Here is a 23,300-nt window from a genome sequence, read left to right as displayed (position 1 = left end):
CATCACACCTAACTCCTCTCCCATCACACATGGCACCTTCCCATGCAATCGTAGAAGGTGAAGCACCTGCCCCTTTACCTCTTCCATGCCCACCATCCAAGGCCCTAAACACTCATTTCAGATTAAGCAGCGTTTCACTTGTACCTCTTTCAATTTGGTCTATTGCATTCGTTGCTCCCAATGTGGTCTCCTCTATATCGTAGAGACAAAACACCGACTGGGTGATCGCTTTGCTGAGCACCTTCGGTCCGTAAGCAATCAGGTCCCAGACCTTCCTGTGGCTTGCCATTTCACCACCCAATCCTGCTCGCATGCCCACATGTCTGTCCTTGGCCTGCTGCAATGTTCCAGTGAAGCTCAACGCAGACTGGAGGAATCTCATCTTCCGACTCGGCACGTTACAGCCTGCCGGTCTCAACACTGAATTCAACAACTTCAGGTGATTATCCCATCTCGACCCCTCTGTTTTCATTCTGCTCCGTAATTTTATTTCATTTACCGTTTTTAAATTTTTTTTTCACTGTTCTGGACCTCATATTTCTTGATTGTCTTTCTCTCACTCCCCACTCTCTTATCACCTTTTTCCTCTCCTCTTCCCCCTTTGCTACCCTTCTCCCGTTTTCCATTTTGCCTCTGCTTCACCTATCCCCCCCCATATTTTGTCACACAGCACTGGCTTCAGCCTTGGTCACTCACAGCTCCTAATCTCCCTATAATCTCTCTATGTACTGTCATTATCACCTCTTTATTGCTACCTTTGCTTCTGGAGCCATGACTCACCTTCTCTCAGCCTCGTATAAATACCTCCCTATTTCTCCCGCCTTACAGAGGCTGCCAGACCTGCAGCTTCAGAGCATATCTTTGCTGAGCAATGGAGTTGCAACAGCTGCCTTCAGCAATCTGACACAATGACTGATAAACCATAACACAAAACAAAAACACTTATTCCATACTTTTGGCAAATTTATTTCAATTCAAAAGACAGACAGTAACAAGTACATTTATTCACACAAATGTCTCTGAAAGTGTGAGCCCTTGATTTCAATAGTAATCCTATACTTAAACTGAATAAATTGAAGCAAGCACATTAGTACATGCTAAACACTGCGTCACTTCTTAAAATAGCATAGTTTACAAAGTACAAGTTTTCCCATTGCCCGACACAAGTTGTCAAGTTGATACAACTTATTCAGTAAATTCCCTAAAGCAAAGGAAAGTTTGTTTCCATTTTGACTAACTCCCAACACCAAGTTAACAAATTCTAACCTCTGCACCATCAAAATACTCATTTGGATATCATCTCTGCAATAAATAAAAGATATTACAAAACCCAAGTCATCATGTAATAAACTCCCCTATGAGCCATCACCATAATTTATCAGTTTATATAACAAGCTGATAACTCTTTCTATGAGCAGATATATACAGCATGGGGTGAAAATACAATACTTTGGCATCTGTTTGTTTTAAAAACCTTCACTAATCAGCTTGATGTTGCAAAACTTCTACACAGAAATGCTTCAACACTTTCAATTCCTAGCCCAGCTAGAAAAAAAACGAGACTAGTTCTGACAGACTATTGGATCTTTAACATACGAATATAGTATTGTGTTGCATAAAGAGTATAACTGCTAGTAAGATTTCCACAGTGTGTAGCTTAACTTATACAGGGAAAAATACTTGTACGACACACAAGGACTGCTGTGTGCTTTTCTTCCCTGTTACAACAGCAATGTGTGTGAAATAAATGGTATATAAATAAGTATTCTCAAGTCAAATACATCAAGCCATATTAAACAAGACAATCAGCTATTCACATTATAGATCCGGTCACCTTTAAAACTTCTAAAAACTTTCTGCTATGAAATATTGTTTCGAATCCACTGTTTAAAAAAATCCTTTAGCTTATTTAAATTTGGTCGTGCTTGGTAGATGGGCTGACCAAAAGGCTTGTGCAAAGTCAGGAAGTCTTAGGTAATTGCTAGATGGGGACCGAGAGATTATTTTGCTGGTGACTTTCTCTCAGCCTCTCTCCATCAAGTATTATCATTCAATGTAAGTGATTCATCAAGATCCCAGACCCAAGACATATGACAGAGAAGGAGGAGCAAGCTTTCAGGCCTCTTTGCACCTACTCCATTCAATAAAACCATGACTGGTTTTATGGTCTCAACTCCACTTTCCAGTTTGCCGCAAATAATTTTTGATTCCCTTGTCTATCAAAATATACCTAGCTCTATCTTGTACAAATTCAATGAACCAGCCTCCACTGCTTCCTGGGGAAGGGAGTTTCACAGACTAACAAATTTCAGAGATAAAATAAATTATCTTCATCTTCAAAGGAAGACCTCTTATTCTGAGTTCTAGTCACCCCAACAAGTAAAAATGTTTTTCCGATAGCCTCAAGATGTTGCAATTTCCAACAAGCTCACCTCTCATTGTTTGAAATTCCAATGAGTAAACGCTTAACCCATTGAATCTTCCTCCGAAAAATAAGTCGTGAACCTTCTCTGAATTGCATCTTACACAATTATATCTTTTTTCAAACAAAGTAACCAAAACTGTGCACAGTATTTAAGATGTGGTCTCACCAATTCTTTGTGAAAAGTCCAATCTTATCCTGTAGACCTAAAACAGGTCCACAGATTGTATCAAAAACAAACTGCTGGAGAACCTCAGCAGATCTAGCAGTTTCTGTGCGCAGAAAACAGAGTTACTGTTGCTGGTCCAGTGGCCCTTCTTCAGATCTGATTTTAGTGAGGTAAGTGTGGTTTTTATGCTGAAGACCTGGGGTGAGGAGGGTGGGAGAGGGGAAGAGGAAGGAAGTGACCAATAGATTTCCCAGTGAGAGAGAATAGCAATTGGGCAAAGGAATGGGTAATAATGAGCCGGGGAGAAAGAATAGCTGCTAATGACGACCATCGGTGGGGGAAAACGGGTTGGCTGTGATGAAAGCAACCCATGTAATGCTGCTTTCATCACCAGCCAACCCATTTACAGCCACTGATGGTGCAAAAAATGCCACCTTTTACTAGCTACAATCAATTCTGGAGAAGGGTCACTGGACCCAAAACTTTGCTTTCTCTCCACAGATACTGCCAGGCCTGCTGAGTTTCTCCAGCAATTTTTGTTTTTGTTTCAGATTTCCTGCAGTTCTTTGTTTTTATTTACAGAATACATGCAGTGTAATATAAGTCTGGGAGGTTTTGTATGGTGTCTCCAAGCATAATAACGCTATAAGATACAAAAATCTTATAAAAATCAGGAAATACTTCAAAAGCACAACAACTCAGTTAGAAAATGAAAGTGAGGGTAAATAGAAAGAGGCAAGGTAACCTTTTGAGGATATACGAAGAGTTTCAGCCAAGAAACACTGGTAGACACTGAACTTTCGAAAATAAACTCTCTTTTTATTGAACTCCCTGCTTACATGTTGGGGTAAACCCACTCAACAAGAAGTAGGAGCAGAAGTAGGCCATTCAGCCCATTGGGTCTGCTCGACCATTCAGAGAGATCATGGCTGATCTGATACCGACAGCCCCCATTATCTGCATACTCACACAATCAGCCCCAGACGTCATCTATTTCTTCCTCATCGACTAATCTGGTCTGATTGAGCAGTCCTTTTCAGTAGATAGGAGTTACATGATAGCAACATCAGTGATTTGTTATCTGTGCGAAGTTCATGCCCGTCAAAGATTTGATGTAAATCCTCAACTTTTGTGCCCTTCTCCTCATAATTCTTAATTCCCTTACTGATTAAAAATCTCGGCATTACATCCTTGAATATATCAATGCTGTGGGACAATTCACCAGCAAAAATAGTCTTGTTCTTCCAGTCCTGCCACAAGAAATTATGTCAACGCATGCCTGACTCTGACATATCATTTGCCCCAGGATTGAATGTGCCAAGCTGGAAAGAAGGTAAACAAGGATGAGCACTAAATTATTGTGCTTCATTAAACTACGATGTCCACAATATTCTCAACGTGTTCTTTGGTCCATTATAACAGTCTCTATTTTTGTAAGTAACAATTGTAGCAGACAGTTATTAATTCAGAAAACCTGCCTTCTTTCTAGGAGAGAAGGTACTGGGGATGTGATGAGGCTGCCGGCAGGTAGGATGGATCATCAAAACAAATACAGCTCTGTAGGCTGAATACCCTGTGCCGATGAAGCATGTTTGTAGTTCCTGTTTTGGGATTGGTGACTAGTATATTGCAGAAGTTTAGCATTTGAATCAAATCATTAAACTATAATTTAGGAAAGAGGAATGAAGAGGAACATAAATTTTCCAGTACCATTCAGAATTTAATTTATTGTAGAATTGTTGGACTTCTCTCCAAGGTGACTTGCACATTCATTCCTTGATTTGCGCAAAACTCATTACAAGCGAATTGTTCAGAATGAATAAAGGCCAGAAATTTACTGTCACCAATGGGAGATATCCAATCCAACTTACAGTGAGTACAAAAAAATAGCACACACCTTGGCAAAAGGTTTGAGGTATGTATGTATAATTCACGAACTTGATGTATTGCCCAAATAGTCCAACTCTTGAAAAATAGTTTTCTCACTCACTATCATCTACAGTTGAGCTGCCTTATGTCTGAATTATAAAGTTACGATAACACAACACTCAATTCCTGGAGAATCTAGACTCTAAGAAAAAGGTAGTAATGTATGCAAATACTTGCGCACACTTTTTCAAAAGGTATATACATAGCATTAATTAATGTTAGTTTCTTAAACTGTGTTAAAACATTCTTGGCACACAAATAGATCTAGTGTACATTAACAGTAATCCCTTAATTGAGTTTTTCTTTAAAATTCAGATACGTAGTTGGAACAAAACAAACTCACAGGTTTTCCTGCAACCAAAGCAAGTGTTTTTGCAGACTAGAATTAATGCTCCATAATTGTTTGTAGTCCACCCACTAAATGACAGCACAATGTGAATTTGCAAAGCACGCTTTCAAATGAAGGTCTTTGGGGAAATGTTCACAAACACTGTCTCTGGGATTCCGTCTTGTAAATACTCTTGCTGTGCACTAGTTGATTCACTGACACACTATTTTCATTGCTGTCCAACAATTTGGTTTCCTACAGCAACAGTAATCTGACTAACAACATCGTTTTCCTTCGAGACTGATTACTTTTGAAGTCAGTGGAAGGAACTGTTAGTTTATAAACTGACTTTTAGAAGTTAATATTTGTCACTTTTTGTGGGCGTGTTAATATTTGCAAGAGACCTCAGGCAGTCAGACTATAGTTATTGGGCAATCTCCTTATATGTACCAATAGTTACAGAGCTTCCCTATGAACAAAAAGTGGGAGGACCTCTAGTTAAAGGCCTCTTCACACTGCAATTAAATATGCAATATTCTGGAATTTTCTAGCACGTTCTCCTCCCTCTTTTATGACATAGTAACTGTGGAAAATGGATTAAAAACAAGTGGCAGACTGAAATTAAAACCTTCCAATTATTTAACATATATCAATTTAGTTACAGTGTGAAAGACAAAATTAACATATATTATAAAAATGTGAAAACATGACCACAATTTTAAACATGATTGTTACATTACTGTGCATAAACAACCAGGGATCCAAAATCCCTAAACAGTCTGTACACATAAGCTGCCATGTTTCACATCTCATCACTGCTTTCTACATTAATAGGACTCAGCCTGTACAAAAATATAAACATATACATTATAGAAGACATTGAACTGCTTGAAAGGTTACCGTGCACACAGATTTACTTTGAAAAAGACACCGTACAAAAACAAAATAGCATAAAGCTACAAACACACAATCTTGTTTCATTTTCCTGGTTGGTGACTGAATAAGAAGCATTATTGGATCTATTCCGCTGCTGCTTTGATTTGATTTCACTGTACATGGGAAATGGCCTTGAACCATCATTGTTATAGATTCCAGGTGAATTTGGCACCCGTTAAACAAATCTACATCAAGATCAGGAAATGCTGCATGCAATTGAGCAGAGTATTTTAGTTTTAATTCTGATTGTAACATATTGTGAAAATGCTAATAACAGGGGCCTGGAATTTGCAGTAATTAACGACAGCAAAACTGACAGCATTTGCCTCAAAAAATATTTTAGGCTCCTCCGTATAGTTTACTATTGAATTTCCTGCAGTATTTCATCAATTATAAACTTAATGAGAATTTGCCCTTTGCTGCTATTAGTATTGCTACAAGAATCCTTGATAAGTTACACATTGTTGGGTGAGGTATAATTGAACTTTAATGCTATGTCAATTTCATGATTATTTATGGAAAACCTCTCTGTCCCTGAATTGCCCTGGAACTGAGTGGTTTACTTGGCCATTTCAGACAGCAGTTAAAAGTCAACAAAATTGCTGTGTTTCTGGAGTTTCATGTAAACTAGATCAGCTAAGGATGGCAGATTTCCCTTCCTAAAGGACATTAGTGAACTAGATGGATATTCCCGCTCAATGACAGTTCCATTGTACCATTACTGAAATTAATCTCATATTCTAGAGTTTTTTATTATTAGCTGCATTCAAATTCCAGCAACTGCTGCCAGGAACCTATCAAATTGAGCCAAATAATTTCCTGCCATGTCGTACTATTTTATGACTACATTAGAGACATAACATTATGATGTGATTTGATAAGATGGAAATAAATAAGATTATTTCAATTTAAGGGATTACCAAAATGAGAGGCCATAATATAGCGTAATCAACAAGAAAATCCATTAGGAATTCAGAGGAAATTTCTGTATTCAGAGAGCACTTAGAAAGGGGAATTTGCTATCACAGAAGTTGAGATGAATAATACTGATGCATTTAGTTGGGAAACTAGATAAACAAACAAAATTGAGGTTAATACGGTAATATGCTCACATGGTTAGATGACATTGGTCGAGACAAGACTCATAGGATATATAAACAGTTGGCATATGGGCCAAATAGTCTGAATCTGTGTTGTAATTTCAATGTGATTCTATATAAATTAAATTCTTGCATTTTTTTACTGGAGCTGTTAGCCCATAAAATGTATGTCAATATTGCACAGCGTGGCTTTACCAATAGATGTTTTAATATGAATGAGGAACCTATTCAATATCAGAATTGTGTCAATATAAAAGACATCTTTTCCACTGAAAACAAAAAACTAGTCACCAGAAGCGATATAACAGGAGGAGATGGGCCGATTTTAGAATTATGTGACTCTGATACTTGAGGCAAAGAATCAGATCCTTACTTTTTCAAGGTATCTTTCCAAGAAATTAGTTTTCTGTAAACTTCTACTTACATGAAACAAATACATCCATTTCCAACAAACTAATTCCACAATGTTTGCATGGCTAACTTTTACCAATTTTCCTTTTGGGTTTATAGAGTGACAGCGAACCCTGCCCTTGATATTTCTCAACCATCAGTGCCACTGCCCACCCCCTACATCTCTGGCGTGATACCTACACAGAGTAAACATTAGTTTCCAAAGACAAAAGCTATGTGGAAACAATCACAAGTTAAGGCTCCTCCAATTACATTTTAACTTTGAGGTTAAAAATGCTTTGGTGTGCTTTTTGTACACTTAATTCAGCCATTCCTGACTTGTCTCTGCACTTAAACGTGTTTAATGTATGTTACGTCAGGTGGTAGCATATTTTGAAAAGCCAGTTTGGAATGTGCATTAACATTACCGTGAGTGAACGTGCTCACTTGAGATAGTAAATAGTCCCAGAAGATAAAGCAAGCTGAAGGGAGCATTTAATTATCGGTGATCAGCATTATGAAAGGATTGGATAGAGTTAATTGTAAAATAAAACATCTTTCTGGTAGAGGCATCAGTAACTAGCTACAGTTGTCATTTATAGAAATGATTTGGATATGAATATTGGATGAATGGTTTGTAAGTTTGCAGATAACACCAAAACTGGTGGTATAGTGGACGGTGAAGAAGGTTATCTCAGAGTACAACGGGATCTTACTCAGAAGGGCTGAGGAGCAGCAGATGAAATTTAAAGAAATGTGAAAAGGTATGAGGTGTTGCATTTTGGCAAGTCAAATCAGGGCAGAACGTATACACTTAACGGTACTAGAGAGTGATTCCAAATAAAAAAAAACTATTGGATGCAGGCTCATTGTTCCTTGAAGGTGGAGTCATAGGTAGACAGGGTAGTGAAGAAGGCATTCAGTATACTAGTCTTTATCGGTCAGTGCATTAAGTATAGGAGTTGGGAGGTTATGTTGTGGCTGTACAGGACATTGGTTAGGTAACTTTTGGAACATTACGATCAATTCTGGTTGCCCTGCTATAGTAAAGATGTTAGTAAACTTGAAAGGTTGCAGAAAAGATTTGCAAGGGTGTTGGAAGGTTTGAGTTATAGGGAGAGGCTGAATAGGTTGGAGCTGTTTTCTCTCGAGCATCAGAGGCTGAGGGGTGGCCTAATAGAGATCTACAAAATCATGATGGACATGGATAGAGTGAATAGCCAAGGTCTTTTTCCCCAGAGTAGGGGAGTCCAAAACTAGAGGGCATAGGTTTGTGTGAGAGGGGAAAGATGTAAAAGGGACCTAAAGGGCAACGTTTTCATGCAGAGGGTGGACCATGTATGGAATGAGCTGCCAGAGGAAGTGGTGGATATTGGTACAATTCGAACATTTAAAAGGCATCTGGATGGGTACATGAATAGGAAGGGTTTACAGCGATATGGGCCAAATGCTGGCAAATGGAACTAGATTGATTTTGGATACCTGGTGGACATGCATGTGTTGGACTGATCTGATTCCACACTGTACATATCTATGGCTCTATGATTCAATATGGCACAGAAAGACGCAATTCAATCCACTGAATGTATATCAGTTATCACAGAATAATCCAGTCACAATCATTTTCCTGCTCTACCACAGAAGCCTTATGCCTGAAACGTCGATTCTCCTGCTTCTCAGATGCTGCCTGACCTACTGTGCTTTTCCAGAACCACACTCTCGACTACCATAGAAGCTTGGCAAATTTATTCCCCTCAAATATCCATTCAAATTCCTACAGGAATCACTTATAGTCTCTGCTTTCACCATCCTCATGGGTAGCAAATTCCAGGTCTTTGCCACTCCCTGCATTTAAAAAAAAGTTCTTCACCATGCAATACCTCCACAAATTTCTTGAGGGGCTAACAATATAAACATAATTGCTAATTGAAAGAGGTGAGGTGTAAGGAGAAATTATGCTGAGGGCTGGAGGAGCATGTAAATTATGGTAGTAAGGAATAGGCTCTTGAAACTTTGAAGGGAAAAGGAATTAATTTTCCAAGGAGGGTCAGATACCCTCAGAGGGTTGGAGGTGGTGGGCATGGTTTGCAGTGGACAGAATGGAACAATGGATTTTAGTTTTGGGTTGCTCCAGCAAAATGATGTCAACTTTTTATGGATTTATATGTGAATGGCATCATAGAACATAGAACATAGAAGAATACAGCGCAGTACAGGCCCTTCGGCCCTCGATGTTGCGCGGATCCAAGCCCACCTAACCTACACTAGCCCACTATCCTCCATATGCCTATCCAATGCCCGCTTAAATGCCTATAATGAGGGAGAGTCCACCACTGCTACTGGCAGGGCATTCCATTAACTCACGACTCGCTGAGTAAAGAACCTACCCCTAACATCTGTCCTATACCTACCCCCCCCTTAATTTAAAGCTATGCCCCCTTGTAATAGCTGACTCCATACGTGGAAAAAGATTCTCACTGTCGACCCTATCTAAACCCCTAATCATCTTGTAAATCAATTGAAGTTTCTACCCTTTTGTCACTTTTAAGTGCCACAGGTGTTATTTCATTCACTTAGACGGCAATGCTCAAAGTGTAAACCAAAATGAATAAGAAAATGAATACCATTGTCTTGCAAATGTAAACAAGCACAATTCTTGTGTGGAGCACTCCTCCTTGAAGAGGCATTATATAAATTATAATACTAATGAGTGAGAGTTTCGTTATGAATAATAATTGTTAAATTGCATCAATTTTATCGCACGTTTGCACAGTGGGACAATTCTCACCACACACAATAAAGCCACAATTAAATTCTCACTAAAAAAATTGCAATGAGTATTTGCCAACCTCCTTTAAGGAGCTATAGTTAAATCAAATTGACTATAAAGTCCTAAAAAGTCTTAAAAGCTTTTATTGACTCACCTGAATAAAGCTATCAACTTTTAAAAATTAGTACAAGTCACCAGAAAGTTGCAACAACTCTTCAGTGATTGAATTAATTCTCCCTCATTAAAATTCTTTAAATATCTAATAAATACAGCAACACGGCAGTGCCTTGTATCAACAATATTCTGACTTCAGTTTAAATCTTTAAGCTATCTGAAAAAGTATTATACAGAGTTAAAAACTGTTATGTAAAAACACATGTTCAGTATATGTTAATAGGCAAGCTCAACCTTCTCAACAGGATAAATCTGTTGAGAGAAAAGGCTTTGAATTGTTTTGCAGTAAGAAGTTTGCACAACCTTGAAAAAAGTTGATTTCAAACAGGCTGTAGAAAGATCTGCAACACTTTGAAACTATCAGCTGCATCTAACCTGGATGCCAAAAAGAAAAATCAACACTGCAGCCTGTTCAGTAGCTTAAGTTAATATTTACAATGTTCTATCGCAGATATCGAATTTACTATGAAAATAGCATTTAGAAGAGATTGTAGAGTTCAGTCTGAGCCATGCATCAAATCTTCAGAAGTCCAATGATCTACAACCATTTGTCTACATTACACCATCTTGGACACTCTCAATATGGAGGTCCTTAGTTTCTATGTACTTAGCAAAGCCTTTTAAACTAAGATAGTCTCATAAATAAAGAAAAAAAGCTCACATTTAAAAGGCATTTAAAGGTGAACTTTCCCCCAGACACCAATAGTTTGGAATTATTTGTGCACAATACAGAAAAACTACAGTGCAACCTGCCCAGCACTCTGTTAATTCTAGAGACAATGCAACCTCAATAGCGCAAACTTTCTGAAAGGTTTCCGCATAAGAGTGGCACAGTGTTTTATCCGAGGAAATTTGCACACAACCAGTTCCAGGTAGTTTTATACTGGAATATTTTGAAGGATAAATTTCCTTGACTATTGCCTCTTTCTTCCCAGACACACTGGCTGAAACCATTTGCCTCCTGTTTACATTGGTCCTCCCCAGATTTCTGAATTTGGCTGAATAATGTGCAGGCATAGAATTACATCCATAGATTTGTGTGCACCATGATTAAAATCAACAGATGCTTGCGCAATTTATGGAGGTTGACAGTGAGTTTCTTACAAAAGCCACCCTATAACTTAAGCAAAGCTGTCAGCCTTAGCCTACTCAAAATTTATAGATGTCCAACCCCACCCTACCACCACATCCCATTCTGAGGAGGAGGAGGAATGATCTTCCCAACAGGCAAAATCGTGTTCTGCATAACAATGAAGGAGCAGAGACTTCATGTTAGGCAGAAGATGGCAGCTCACTCGCTTGTTCAGCTGCATGTATGCGGGTTTATGCCAGCTATAGGAAAATGATCTCTACAGGAAATTTCACGCAAGTTCCCGTTGGAGGATCACAGCAGAAACATGTAAAGTTGGTCATCATTTCTCCACAAACATGATCCAGGAAATTTGGGAACATTTATGTCAGCAGTCTCTAGTTCCAACTTCAAGCCAGAAATGGCTTTCAATGTTTCTCTAACCCTAAACTGAAAGAGGATGCAAAAATTGCATGTCGTCTCCAAATTAACTGAATAAGCACAAAGAAATTGTGCCTTTTGTTTTGCAAAAAGACAGCTACTGGGCTAGGTCACATTGGTAGAAAAGGTTACTTGGCCTTTTATTTGGTCAAAAAGTCATAGACCATGAAGATATGTTTTATTTCAATAAAATACCAGGTTCTGAAAGCCTAAAAATTTCCTATTCACATAAAAAGTAGTTATTTCCTTTCAGAATCGTATGAATACCAAGATAATTTATAAATCTTTTTAGATTCTCTGTTTCACTATGATTGACAAAGAAAAATCCTTTACGTTTAGTAATAAATATAGAAGATGCTAGAAAGACATAGTGGGTCAGGCAGAATCGTTTCAGAGAGAAACATGGGTCTGTGGCAAAGTAATCAGCCCAAAATGTTAACACTACGTTTCTCTCTCCACAGATGTTGACGGACCCGTTTAGTTTTGCTAGCATGTGCTGTTCATATTGCACAGTTCTAGTATCTGCAGTAATTTGCATTCCCCCTCCCCTTTTATGCTGAGTATACCGTTTGCACGGTGCAAAAGCTGAAGAATTGAAATTGGTAAATCAAAATCAAACTGAGAAACACTGCTTTTCTGCAGTTTAAAAATTTAACATGTTCACAAAGGTGCTTTTTGCTGCCACAAAGCAGCAGCAATTTCCTCCAGGAACTCTCTAAGCCAAGTGCAGTTACTTCCTTTCTACTCTTTTGGATTCCTGTGGATCACCTTTAGCACAATGATTTGTTAATATCTAACCTGAACATTATTAGCAGACCTCACAGAAAAAAAACCCACCCAAATAAACCCACATTTCTTTTTTTTAGGAGTCTCCACTGCATAAATATGGAGCAAAAATCATGCAGAGCTACATGATCAGAATTTCTTGCACTAATTGTATTAATCTGAAGATGGTAGCCTGCACCACTCAGCTACCTAGTTACTTGTCACTCAGAAAAACAATTACATAAAAGTCATCAAAAATGTCAAATTGTTGGCTGAGACACAGAACAAGTTAAATTAATGGTTGCAACACAATTTGTTAAACTTGTACACTTTGGCTACACCGTTACCACTCATGCAAAAATTAAACAGACTACATGCCAAAGAATACATCAATAACAAAGCACGTGGCATATGGAGCACACGTTACTCTTAAATAGCCATTATTTCAATATAGAAGCAAATTTCCCAGATGGCCCCTAAAAATAGAACATACATATCTATACATATATATATATATCTATATATATTTTTAATATGTGTTAGGACTCAGATTTCACATATCGGTCACTTATTTCATATTTTGCTTAAAAATAAAGCACATTGCACAAGTTAGAACTGGTGAGCCTATAACAGTTAAATTTTGAAAGGCAAAAAGATTTTCACCCCCACTTCTAACCAATTTCCTTTGTTTTCAGGCCTTAATTTTGCACTTACAATCAGCATCTAATCGTAAACATGCTCCCATGCCCTCCATCAATCATTCGATGCAAAGCATACCGTCTACCTTGGAGCCTTTAGGGGAACAGAAGGAAAGGCTTTGGAGGTAGAGGGATGACTGCACATAGAACAGATAGCCGTGCGTGATTCTCACATTGAGCCACAGTGAAGTCGCAATTGGACGAATACAAAGTCAGAGTCCGAAAGAATTAAAAGCAAAATGTCACTGGTTCTAAAGCTACATAGTGTAAGTGATTCAAGATGAGAAATCTGAGCTGTCTGCACATTTCGTTTGCATATGTAATGTCCAGCGTAGATCTGTTTGTACAGTAAGTTTCTTAGCTTTGATTCTGTCTTTCGGAAAAGGTAAACACATTAAACACTTTGTACCTTGTAGGGTCTGAAGTACAGAAATATCTGCAAATGTTCTTTGAAAAGTGCATCCAATAACATTTATGTACACCGACCGTCCTTTCACAATTTAAAAAAACAGAAAAATAAATAAAAGCCCTTTGAGTGCCAGGCTGTTGAGATTCTATTTTCCCTAGAAATGCATAATTTATAATTATTTTAAAACTGTCCTTTTTCTACGCTTTTCCATATTGTGGAATTTACAGTAGGAAAGCACGCCACTTATTCTAATTGGTTTGTGTTCATGGTCCACACGAGCTTTCTTCAACCTTTCTCCCTTTGAACTCATCAGCATTTCATTCTACTCCTCTGTCACTCGTGAACTTATTTAACGTCCCCTGAAAGACATATTTTCTATTCAACTCAATTACTCAGTACAGTAGTAAGCTTTTATGGATTCCTGATTGGAGTTTTACTTATTGTGATGTTTACGAACACTAAGTTTGGATTTCTCAGAGAAAAGCTATCAATTGATGCCAGAGGAAGTATGGAACTACATATAATTTCTTTAAAAAATGTGTGTGCTTTTCAGTAATTTAAAAGCACCAAACAGTTCAGGCATTTTGGAGGGGCACTCATAACAAAAAATGAAACTTGTGCTCCGCAGAGAATCAAGTACAATTAAAAGCATAAGATTTTTTTTTAAATTGTGAAAGAGTAACTGTAGCAGCTTAATCGGAGAATTGAAAGATACTGTCTGGATTATTGCTGTCTGTTGGGTTGTTGGGCTGTAGTTTTGTGGTTGGTGTAGTTTTGCCATGGGATTGAGAGGAGGAGGAGTGGGAACTTTCACTAGAACTGCTCCGTGTTTCAGTACTGGTGCTGGTTTTCTTCATCTTGCGTCTTTTCGCCAGAGGTGCCTTGTCCACATTCTGAAGGCAAAAGCCTTCCCTCTTGCATTTGTTGAAGGCCTAAGCAGAGATCAAATTAATTGAGAGAGAGAGTGAATGTGCAGTAGTCACATCAAAAACAAGTAAAGCAACAACAACTTGCATTTGTGTAATGCCTTTAATAAAGTAAAACATCACAAGGTGCTTTATGGGGAAAATAATTTGACACAGACTACATAAAAAAGACTCGGTCAAGTGACCAAAAGCGTGGTCAAAGGTGAAGTCTTTAAGGCGAATCTTAAAGGAGGAAGAAAGCCAAGAGGTTTATGGAAGAAATTTCAGTATTAGGGCAGCAACAACTGAAGGCACACTGCCAATATAGAGGGCAGCTTGTGCTGGGATTGAGGAGGCTGGTGTATAAGTCGAAAGAAATTGGGAATGTGCAAGAATTGGAGGAAGGCAGCGTTCTTGTGTGGTTACAGAGATAGGGCAGGGGGGGAACAAGGGAAATTAGGAAGATGAACAAGGATGAGAATGTATGTCAGAGAACATATGCCCTCTGTTAAAACCTCTTCATATCTGTTTCTGCAATAACTTATGCACTAGCAGTCAATTCCTTCATTCTACTAATATTGTCTATGTATTTCCCTTTTGCAAAAACCTTGGTAGAGTTATTGTTTGTTAAAGGAATTATGTAAATTCTGTTTCATAGGCAAATTCTGAACACAATGAAAGGGAAGTTAGAAATGTTGTCAAATGTTTCCTTACATGAAATGTTGCTTTGACATACGTGTGGACAGAAACACCTGAAGAACCAAGAATGTCTGGGGTCATTAGTGGATTGGATGATAACTGACTGCTGTCCTGAAGCCATTCATTGAAACGGAGGCTCGACATTTTAATCCGCTTGTTTGGATCAACAGTCAGCAGTCCTGTCAGTGAAAAGTACAGATTTTACAAGCAAATCACTATATGGTACCACATGATATAGTGGTGAGATATACTGATGATCTATCATTATCACACAGTTATATTTACGTTAGCTCCTGTAACACAAAGGCAAAATGTGGGCTATGTATTACTAAAGAATTGAAGGAACTTTTATTACGTATCCTGGTATTTACGCATGTTCACTGTAATCACAGGACTTGCTTCCCTCAGCTTGCAAAAGCATGCTGCAAAAGGACAGATGGAGCCTGAGAGCTTCATTCCTTGAGGTCATATAGGAGAAAGTGATGACTGCAGATGCTGGAGATCAGAGTTGAGAGTGTGGTGCTGGAAAAGCACAGCAGGTCAGGCAGCATCCAAGGAGCAGGAGAATCGACGTTTTGGGGATAAGCCCTTCATCAGGAATTAGGGGCTTATGCCTGACGAAGGGCTTTTGCCCGAAATGTTGATTCTCCTGCTCCTCAGATGCTGCCTGACCTACTGTGCTTTTCCAGCACCACACTCTCAACCATGAGGTCATATGCCATGACACCCTCAGAATATTTCTTAAAAGTATATCGCTGTGAGACATAACACAACAATGTTCCCAAATTCACAAATATTTAACAAATAACCTAAACTTGCCGAATCAAATAGAATTCTGTTTGGCACTCAACAATTAGAAATTTAAAAAAATCTCTGAAATACATTTCTTACTTTCTTTCTCCAACTCCCAAAATGAGTGCCACTTATTGAAGCCCAATGAGCTCTCTTTCACATCTCAAAGGTAAAGTCGACAGGCTTGAGTATGGTCAGAGTGATTTGTCCATGAGAAGCCATCTAGGGAAGCTCCATTTACTGCAATGAAGCTTTAACTATTTGAAGCTAGAATAAACCTGAGGACATTCTCACCGATCTTTGATGCAATATCAATATTCAGTGATATTTTAGAAAATGAATTTACAATTTCATATTCAAATCTCAGATTAAAATCTAACTTCAACAGGATCTATTGAGTGATAGGGAGAGGGGCCCAGCTACAAAAAGACAATTATGCTTGCTCTTACCTTGAATCAATTCCTTGGCCTCTTCTGAGACGTTTCTCCAAGCTTCACCTTCAAAAGAAAAGTCTCCTTGTTTTATTTTCCTCATGATTTCTTCGGCACTGGTGGATGTTAATGTCTTTTCCTCACATTGGAATGGTACTTTCCCTGATAACATGGTATACTGTCAGAGGTAACAACAGTCAGAAATGAAAATGCACTGAGGTTAAACTCTGAAAGGAGAAATCTTTGCTTAGTCACTGCATATGTACTTAGGTCCTTAGGTCCATAACATTTTATTGCAGAACACAACCTTTTAAAAATAGGCTGCAGAGCAAATATTAAATGCTTTCATTTAAGACAGTCAGCTTTCCTCCAAATACAATGATCCCCCGCTTCCCCAACATCAACTTTGTCGAATGGAGTTTCTCATTATTCTCTCACCAAATTATTAATTTGCTCAGACATAGAATACACTACTACAAAGAAAGGTGAAGAAAAAAAAATCCATCCTTAAGATCAAAGTAGGGTCTTCAATCTAAAGAAATAAAGTATGAAAATATGGGGGCAAGTTGATCATGATGGATGGGAAAATACACAAAAAATTGACAATAGGCAGACAATAGCTACATTTTAAAAAATACTACGTGGTCCAGAACAGATACATACTTCTTGAAATTACGAACACACAAAATAAAATCAACCCTAGTTATTGAAAAAGGTCAAACATTGCATTAGATAACATGAAGTGGCTTATAAGGATGCCAGAAAAAGTGTTAAGCTAAAGAATTGAGAGCAATTTAGAACACAGAAAAATCAAGAAACCAGTTTAAAAAGGGAAAAAAGAACATATATACAAACTAGCAAGGAACATAAAGGCAAACTGTAAAAGCTTCTTTACGTATATTAAAAGGAAAACATTAGGGCAAACATTGACCCGTTACCCGTGGGGAGAAGAGACCTATAATAGAGCACAGGGAGCACTTTATGCCTATCTTAGAAACATAAAAATATAGAAGATAGGAGCAGGAGGAAACCATTTGGTGCTTTGAGTCTGCTCCGCCATTCATCACAATCATAGCTGATCATCCAACTCAATAGCCTAATCCTGCTTTCTCCCCATAACATTTGATCCCATTCACATCAAGTGCTCCTCTAATCTTCTCTTGATATACCCAGTGCTTTGACATCAACTACTTCCTGTGGTAATAAATTCCACAGGCTCACAATTCTTTGAGTGAAGAAATGTCTCCTCAAATCTTCAGACTGTGGCACCTGGTTCTGGATGCACCCACCAATGGAACATTCCCCCTGCATCTACCCTGTCTAGTCTAACCTAGTAATCGCTCCTCATAAATCAGTCCCGCCATCCATGGAATCAGCCTGGTAAACCTTGGCTGCACTCCCTCGAGAGCAAGAGCATCCTTCCTCAGAAAAGGAGGCCAAAACTGCACACAATATTCTCGGTGTGGCTTCACCAAGGCCCTGTTTAACTGCAACAACACATCCTTGCTCCTGTACTCGAAACCTCTTGCAATGAAGGCCAATATACCATTTGCCTTCATGCTTACCCTCAGCGACTGATGCACAAGGACACCCAGGCCCCACTGCACACTCCCCTCCCCAATTCACAGGCATTCAGGCAGTAATCTGCCTTCTTGTTTTTGCATCCAAAATGAATAACCTTACATTTATCCAAATTATACTGTATCTGCCATTGATTTGCCCACTCACCCAACCTGTTCAGATCATGCTGGAAGATCCTCATCACAGTTGACCCTCCCACCCAACTTGGTATCATCTGCAAACTTTACGATGTTACATTTTGTTCACTCATTCAAATCATTAATATGTATTGTGAATAGCTGGGGTTCTAGCACCGATTCCTGTGGCACCCCCACTGGTTACTGCCTGTCAATTTGAAAAGGATCCATTAATTCATTGTTTCTTCTCTGTCAACCAGTTTCTTATCCATCTCAATACACTTCTCCAATCCCATGCACTTTAATCATGCACAGTAATCTCTTAACGCGAGACTGTGTCCAACACTTTCTGAAAGTCCAAATACATCACGTCAACTGGCCCTCCCTTGTCAACTCTACTAGTTACATCTTAATAGAATTCCAACAGATTTGTCAAGCATGATTTCCCCTTCATAAATCCATGCTGATTCTATCTGATCTTGCCACTCCTGTCTAAAGTCCTTGATAATGGATTCGAAAATTTTCTCCACTACTGACATTAGACTTACTGGTCCATAATTTCCTGGTTTCTCTCTATCTCCCTTTTTGAATATTGGAGTGACATTAGCTACCCTCCAATCTGCAGGAGCCATACCACAGTCCATAGAATCCTGGACGATGACCACCGATGCATCCTGCATTTCTGGAGTCACTTCCTTGCATATTATGGGATGTAGATTCTCAGGCACTGGGGATTTACCCACCTTCAATCCCCTCAATTTTCCCAGCACCATTTCTCTACTAATGTTGATCTCCCTCAGTTCTTTCCTCTCACTAAATCTTGCATCTCCCAATATTTCTGATTTGTGTCCTCTTTTGTAAAGACAGAACCATAGTTTATATTCAGTTGCTCAGCTATTTCTTTTGTTCTGTTATATCTGTAGAGGACTTACATTTGTCTTCATCAATCTCTTTTTCTTCAATTACCTAAAGAAACTCTTCGTATTAGTCTTTATGTTCCATGCAAGTTTACTTTCATACTGTATTTTTCCCTTCTTATTCAATCCTTCGCTCCTTCTTTGCTGAATTCGAATCTACTCCCAATCCTCAGACCTATTATTTTACTTGGCCAATCTGTGTGCTTCTTCCTCGGATCGATCGTCTCTCTAATTTCCTTTGCAAGCCATAGTCTTGTGCCGGACAGGAATAAACAGTTATTTCAGTGTTCGCATATATTCCTTGAATGTTGCCATTGTCTACCCACTGTCATCCCTTTAAGTAATTCTCCCCAATCTATCAAGGCCAGCTCACGCCTCACATCTTCATAGTTTCCTTTATTAAGATTCAGCACCCCAGTCTTCACCTATCTCACTCTCCACCTTGATAAAAAATATTGTAATGGTCGCTCATCCCCAAGGGGTCACGCACAGCTGGATTGGTAATGATTCCCTTTTCAATACACAGTACCCAGTCTAAGTTGGCCTGCTCTCCATTTGGTTCCTCCACATACTGGTCAAGAAAACCATCCCATATATACTCCAGGAATTCCTCCTCTGTGGCATTGTGGCTAATTTGATTTGCCCCATCTGTGTGTAGATTAGAATCACCCATGATCACTGTTATTCCCTTATCGTATGCATCTCTAATTTCTATGTTCAATGCCATGCCCAACATCAACAGTGCAGTTTGGGGGTCTATACATGACACCTACAAACATATTTTGCCCTTTGGTATTTCTCAACTCTACCCATATAGACTCCACATTGTCAGTCCTTGTGAATAATATCACTTCAACTAGCAATGCCCTTCCATCACCTTTTCCTTTTTTGTCTGTCGTTCCAAAATACTGAATACCCTGGGATATTCAGTTCCCATCCCTGGTCACCCTGAAGCCATGTCTCCGTAATCCCAATTATATCGTACCTGTTTACAACTATCTGTGTGATTAGTTCATCCATTTTATTGCAAATGCTCCACGGATTAAGGCAAATAGCCTTTAAGCTTGTCTTTTTAACATTGTTTGCCTTGCTTCTAATACTTTCCTCAATAGCCCGGTTGGAATTTTGTCCTTGGTTTCTCTGCCTTTCACTTTTCTTATTCCCTTTTCTATTTTTAAATTTGAACATGCTTCCCCCTTCACTGACTCCTTACATCGGTTCCCAGCCCCCTAGCATATTAGTTTAAAACTTCCCCAACCACTTCTTAAAAAAAGATACAGAAAATCTTCCAGAAATATGAGGCAACCACAGAACTGGTGAAACTGAAATACTCAAAAGAATTTTACTTGAGAAGTTAATGGATTGAAGGTTGATAAATTCCCTTAACTTCACATCAGAGTGTCAAAGAGGCTAGGGAGATACTGGATGTATTAGTGGTTATCTTTCAAAATTCTATAGATTCTGGAAAAGTAACTAAAGTAACTCCAATATTTGAGAAGGGAAGAAGATGGAGAATGGAAAGTTAAAGGCATTTAGTTTGACATCGATAGTAGAGAAAATACAGGAATCTATTATATAGGATGTCACAAATGGACATTTGGAAAAGAATGGCAAATTAAAACATCATCATGGATTTATGAAAAAGAAATTATGTTTGACAAACTTGATTTTTTTGAGGATGTTAATGTACCATTGATAAAAGAGGACAGTGGATGTGGTATATTTGAATTTTCTAAAGGCTTTTGATAAGGTCCCTCACAGGAGGTTAGTAAATAATTTAAAGTGCATGGGATTTGGGGAAATATACTAGTATGGATTGAGAATTAGTTAATAGATAAAGAGTAGAAATAAACGTCATACTCAGCAAGGTAGGCTGTTAATAGTGGGATACTGCAAGGATCAGCACTGGATCCATAATTGTTCACATTCAATAGAAACAATTTGGGTGTAGGATCCAATAGTAATATTCCCAAATTTGCTGACAACTCAAACTGGTTGGAGGTTGTAAGTAAATTGTGAAGAAAATACAAGAAAGCTTAAACAGAAATTGGGCAAGCTAAGTGAATGGGCTAGAACATGCTACATAGAATATAAAGTGAATAAATGTGAAGTCATTCACTTTGGTAGAAAAAGACGGAAAGGTATAAAAGTAAGAGGTTGGGAAATGCAGGTAACCAAAGGGACCTGGGTGACCAGGCTCATGAGTTAACATGCAGATGCAGCAAGTAATTAAGAAGGCAAGTGACACATCGGTCTTCTTTGCAAGGGGAGTTGAATACAGGAGTAAAGATGTCATATAACATAGAACAGTACAGGCCCTTCAGCCCTCGATGTTGTGTTGGCCTTCTATCCTGCTCTAAGATCAGAATAGCCTACATACCCTTCATTGTACTAACGTCCATGTGCCTAAATATTTGTGTACAGCCTTAGTGAGATCTCACCAGGACTACTGTGTACTGTTTTGATTCCCTTACCTCAGGACAAATATACTTGCCAGAGAGTGTGACAGAGGTTCCCAAAGTTAATTATTAGGATGTTGGGATTATTTTAAGAGGACAGATTGAGGGAACTGAGTCTGTATTCCCTAGACTTTTGAAGAATAAGGGTGACATTTCTGAAACTTATTAAACTCTTACAGGGCATGACAAAGTGAATACAGATGTTTCCCCTGGCTGGTGAATCAAGCCAATATCATAATCTCAGGGTAAGGAATAGGCCATATGGAGGAACCTACTTACTCAGAAAGATGGGAATGTTTGGAATTCTCTACCCCAAGGGCTGTGGAAATCCTTAAGCATATTCAACATAAAAAAACAGATTTCTGGAGCCCAATGACATCAAGAGATATGGAGATATTGTGGAAAAATGGAATTGAATTGGATTATGAGTCATGTCTAACTGAATGGTAGAGCAGGCTCAATGGGCTGAATGTTTTTAATGTTCCTTAATAGATAAGAAAAGCAAAGGGAATATAGATAATTCAATCTTAGAATTGATAGTGTGATAGGCTAAATTGCTAATCATTTAATTTTGTGCTGTAATCTTCCAAGAGCTGATGTTTTAATTAGGATCTATTTTATATGTAGGGAATAATAAGCAACTTGCACCAGGTATCCCTGGTATATCATCCTTTACCTCGCCACCAACTTACCAGGATTACACCCAAACTCCACAGATCACAGGATTCATCGTAACCATCATCCTTCAGTAATTCAGGAGCTGCGTAATGTAATGTAAAGCATGGGGTCTTCAAAGGCTGATTATCAGGAGGTTTCAATCGTGCAAACCCAAAATCAATGACTTTAATTTCTGTGCTGTCACTATCATCAGCGTATAATAAGTTCTACAGAATAAGAGTTGGGGTGGGGAAAATAGGAAACAGGGTTATTAATAAATATCATCACTTGTAGCTACAAAATGTTCTGTGAAACACTGAACCATGATACCCTTTTTATAGCGTGTTCCTGTAAAATGTTTCATTAGATTAGATTATTATCTGCAAATGAGTATCAATCTTTGTCTTTCTAAAAGCTGACACAGCAAACTAAAAATACCAATTACATCAGTTTTTTTTCTGCGGCAAAATCATATGGCAAGCATCTGTTCACCTCAGAAAACTAAATGTAAATCAGATTAAGTTGAAGAAATATGATTTATACTCAAGAAGTGAACTTGATAATTTTAATTTGCCAAAACAAAGGCAGTTGAACATTGCCAATTATTTCGCACTATCTCTCTTGTCACATGGCATTTCTCAATGCTTTAACATACACTTTGTCGCTCATTGGTGCTCTAATTATACTTTTACGGAAGGCCACACACCCAAACAAAATCCACTGGGAAGCTCACTTGAGAACTCCATTCTCAACATTCGCTTTCGAGAATTAGGTTATGGTGACCAATGATTATTAGAAAAACCCTTCTGGTTCACTACTGCTCTTTAAGTAAGGAAATCTGCCAGCCTATATGTGACTCAGAACCCACAGCAATGTGGGTGACTCTTAACTGCATTCTGAAATAGCCACTCAGTTCAAGGGCAATTAGGGATGGGCAACAAATATTGGCCACGACAATGACAACCAGATCATGTAAAAAAATTAAGAATAAAAAAAGCATGTGTTATATCAAAGATCCCCAACATGAGCCCAAACAAGAGAAATACTAGAATTTATTTTATTGTCAGAGAGCTGCAGAATTTTACTGTAAATGACAAAGGGTCAGAAAGTAAAATTGTTAGTCAGCCTTATGTCATAGCTATG

The 23,300-nt window shown here is 38.4% G+C and overlaps 1 protein-coding gene across 3 annotated transcripts in view; it reads right to left on the bottom strand.

The window, feature by feature from the left end:
• Nucleotides 1-950: 950 nt before the first annotated feature.
• Nucleotides 951-23,300, bottom strand: part of LOC122553352 (ribosomal protein S6 kinase A5) — a 235,604-nt gene continuing 213,254 nt past the window's right edge. For 2 of the 3 annotated variants that reach the window (XM_043696941.2, XM_087989592.1), the window contains 4 exons: nucleotides 22,193-22,384; nucleotides 16,446-16,605; nucleotides 15,220-15,383; nucleotides 951-14,532 (listed from right to left, as the gene is read on the bottom strand). In XM_043696941.2, coding sequence (XP_043552876.1) covers nucleotides 14,293-14,532; nucleotides 15,220-15,383; nucleotides 16,446-16,605; nucleotides 22,193-22,384 — 756 coding nt within the window. In that variant the 3' untranslated portion in view covers nucleotides 951-14,292. The remainder of the gene's footprint in view (nucleotides 14,533-15,219; nucleotides 15,384-16,445; nucleotides 16,606-22,192; nucleotides 22,385-23,300) is intronic. The other variant, XM_087989593.1, reaches the window with a different exon arrangement.

Source organism: Chiloscyllium plagiosum, unplaced genomic scaffold (genome assembly GCF_037043375.1).
Source record: "Chiloscyllium plagiosum isolate Xiang-an unplaced genomic scaffold, Cpla_swu_hap1 HiC_scaffold_8, whole genome shotgun sequence".
Lineage (NCBI taxonomy): Eukaryota > Metazoa > Chordata > Chondrichthyes > Orectolobiformes > Hemiscylliidae > Chiloscyllium > Chiloscyllium plagiosum.
This window is presented reverse-complemented; position numbering and strand designations above follow the sequence as displayed.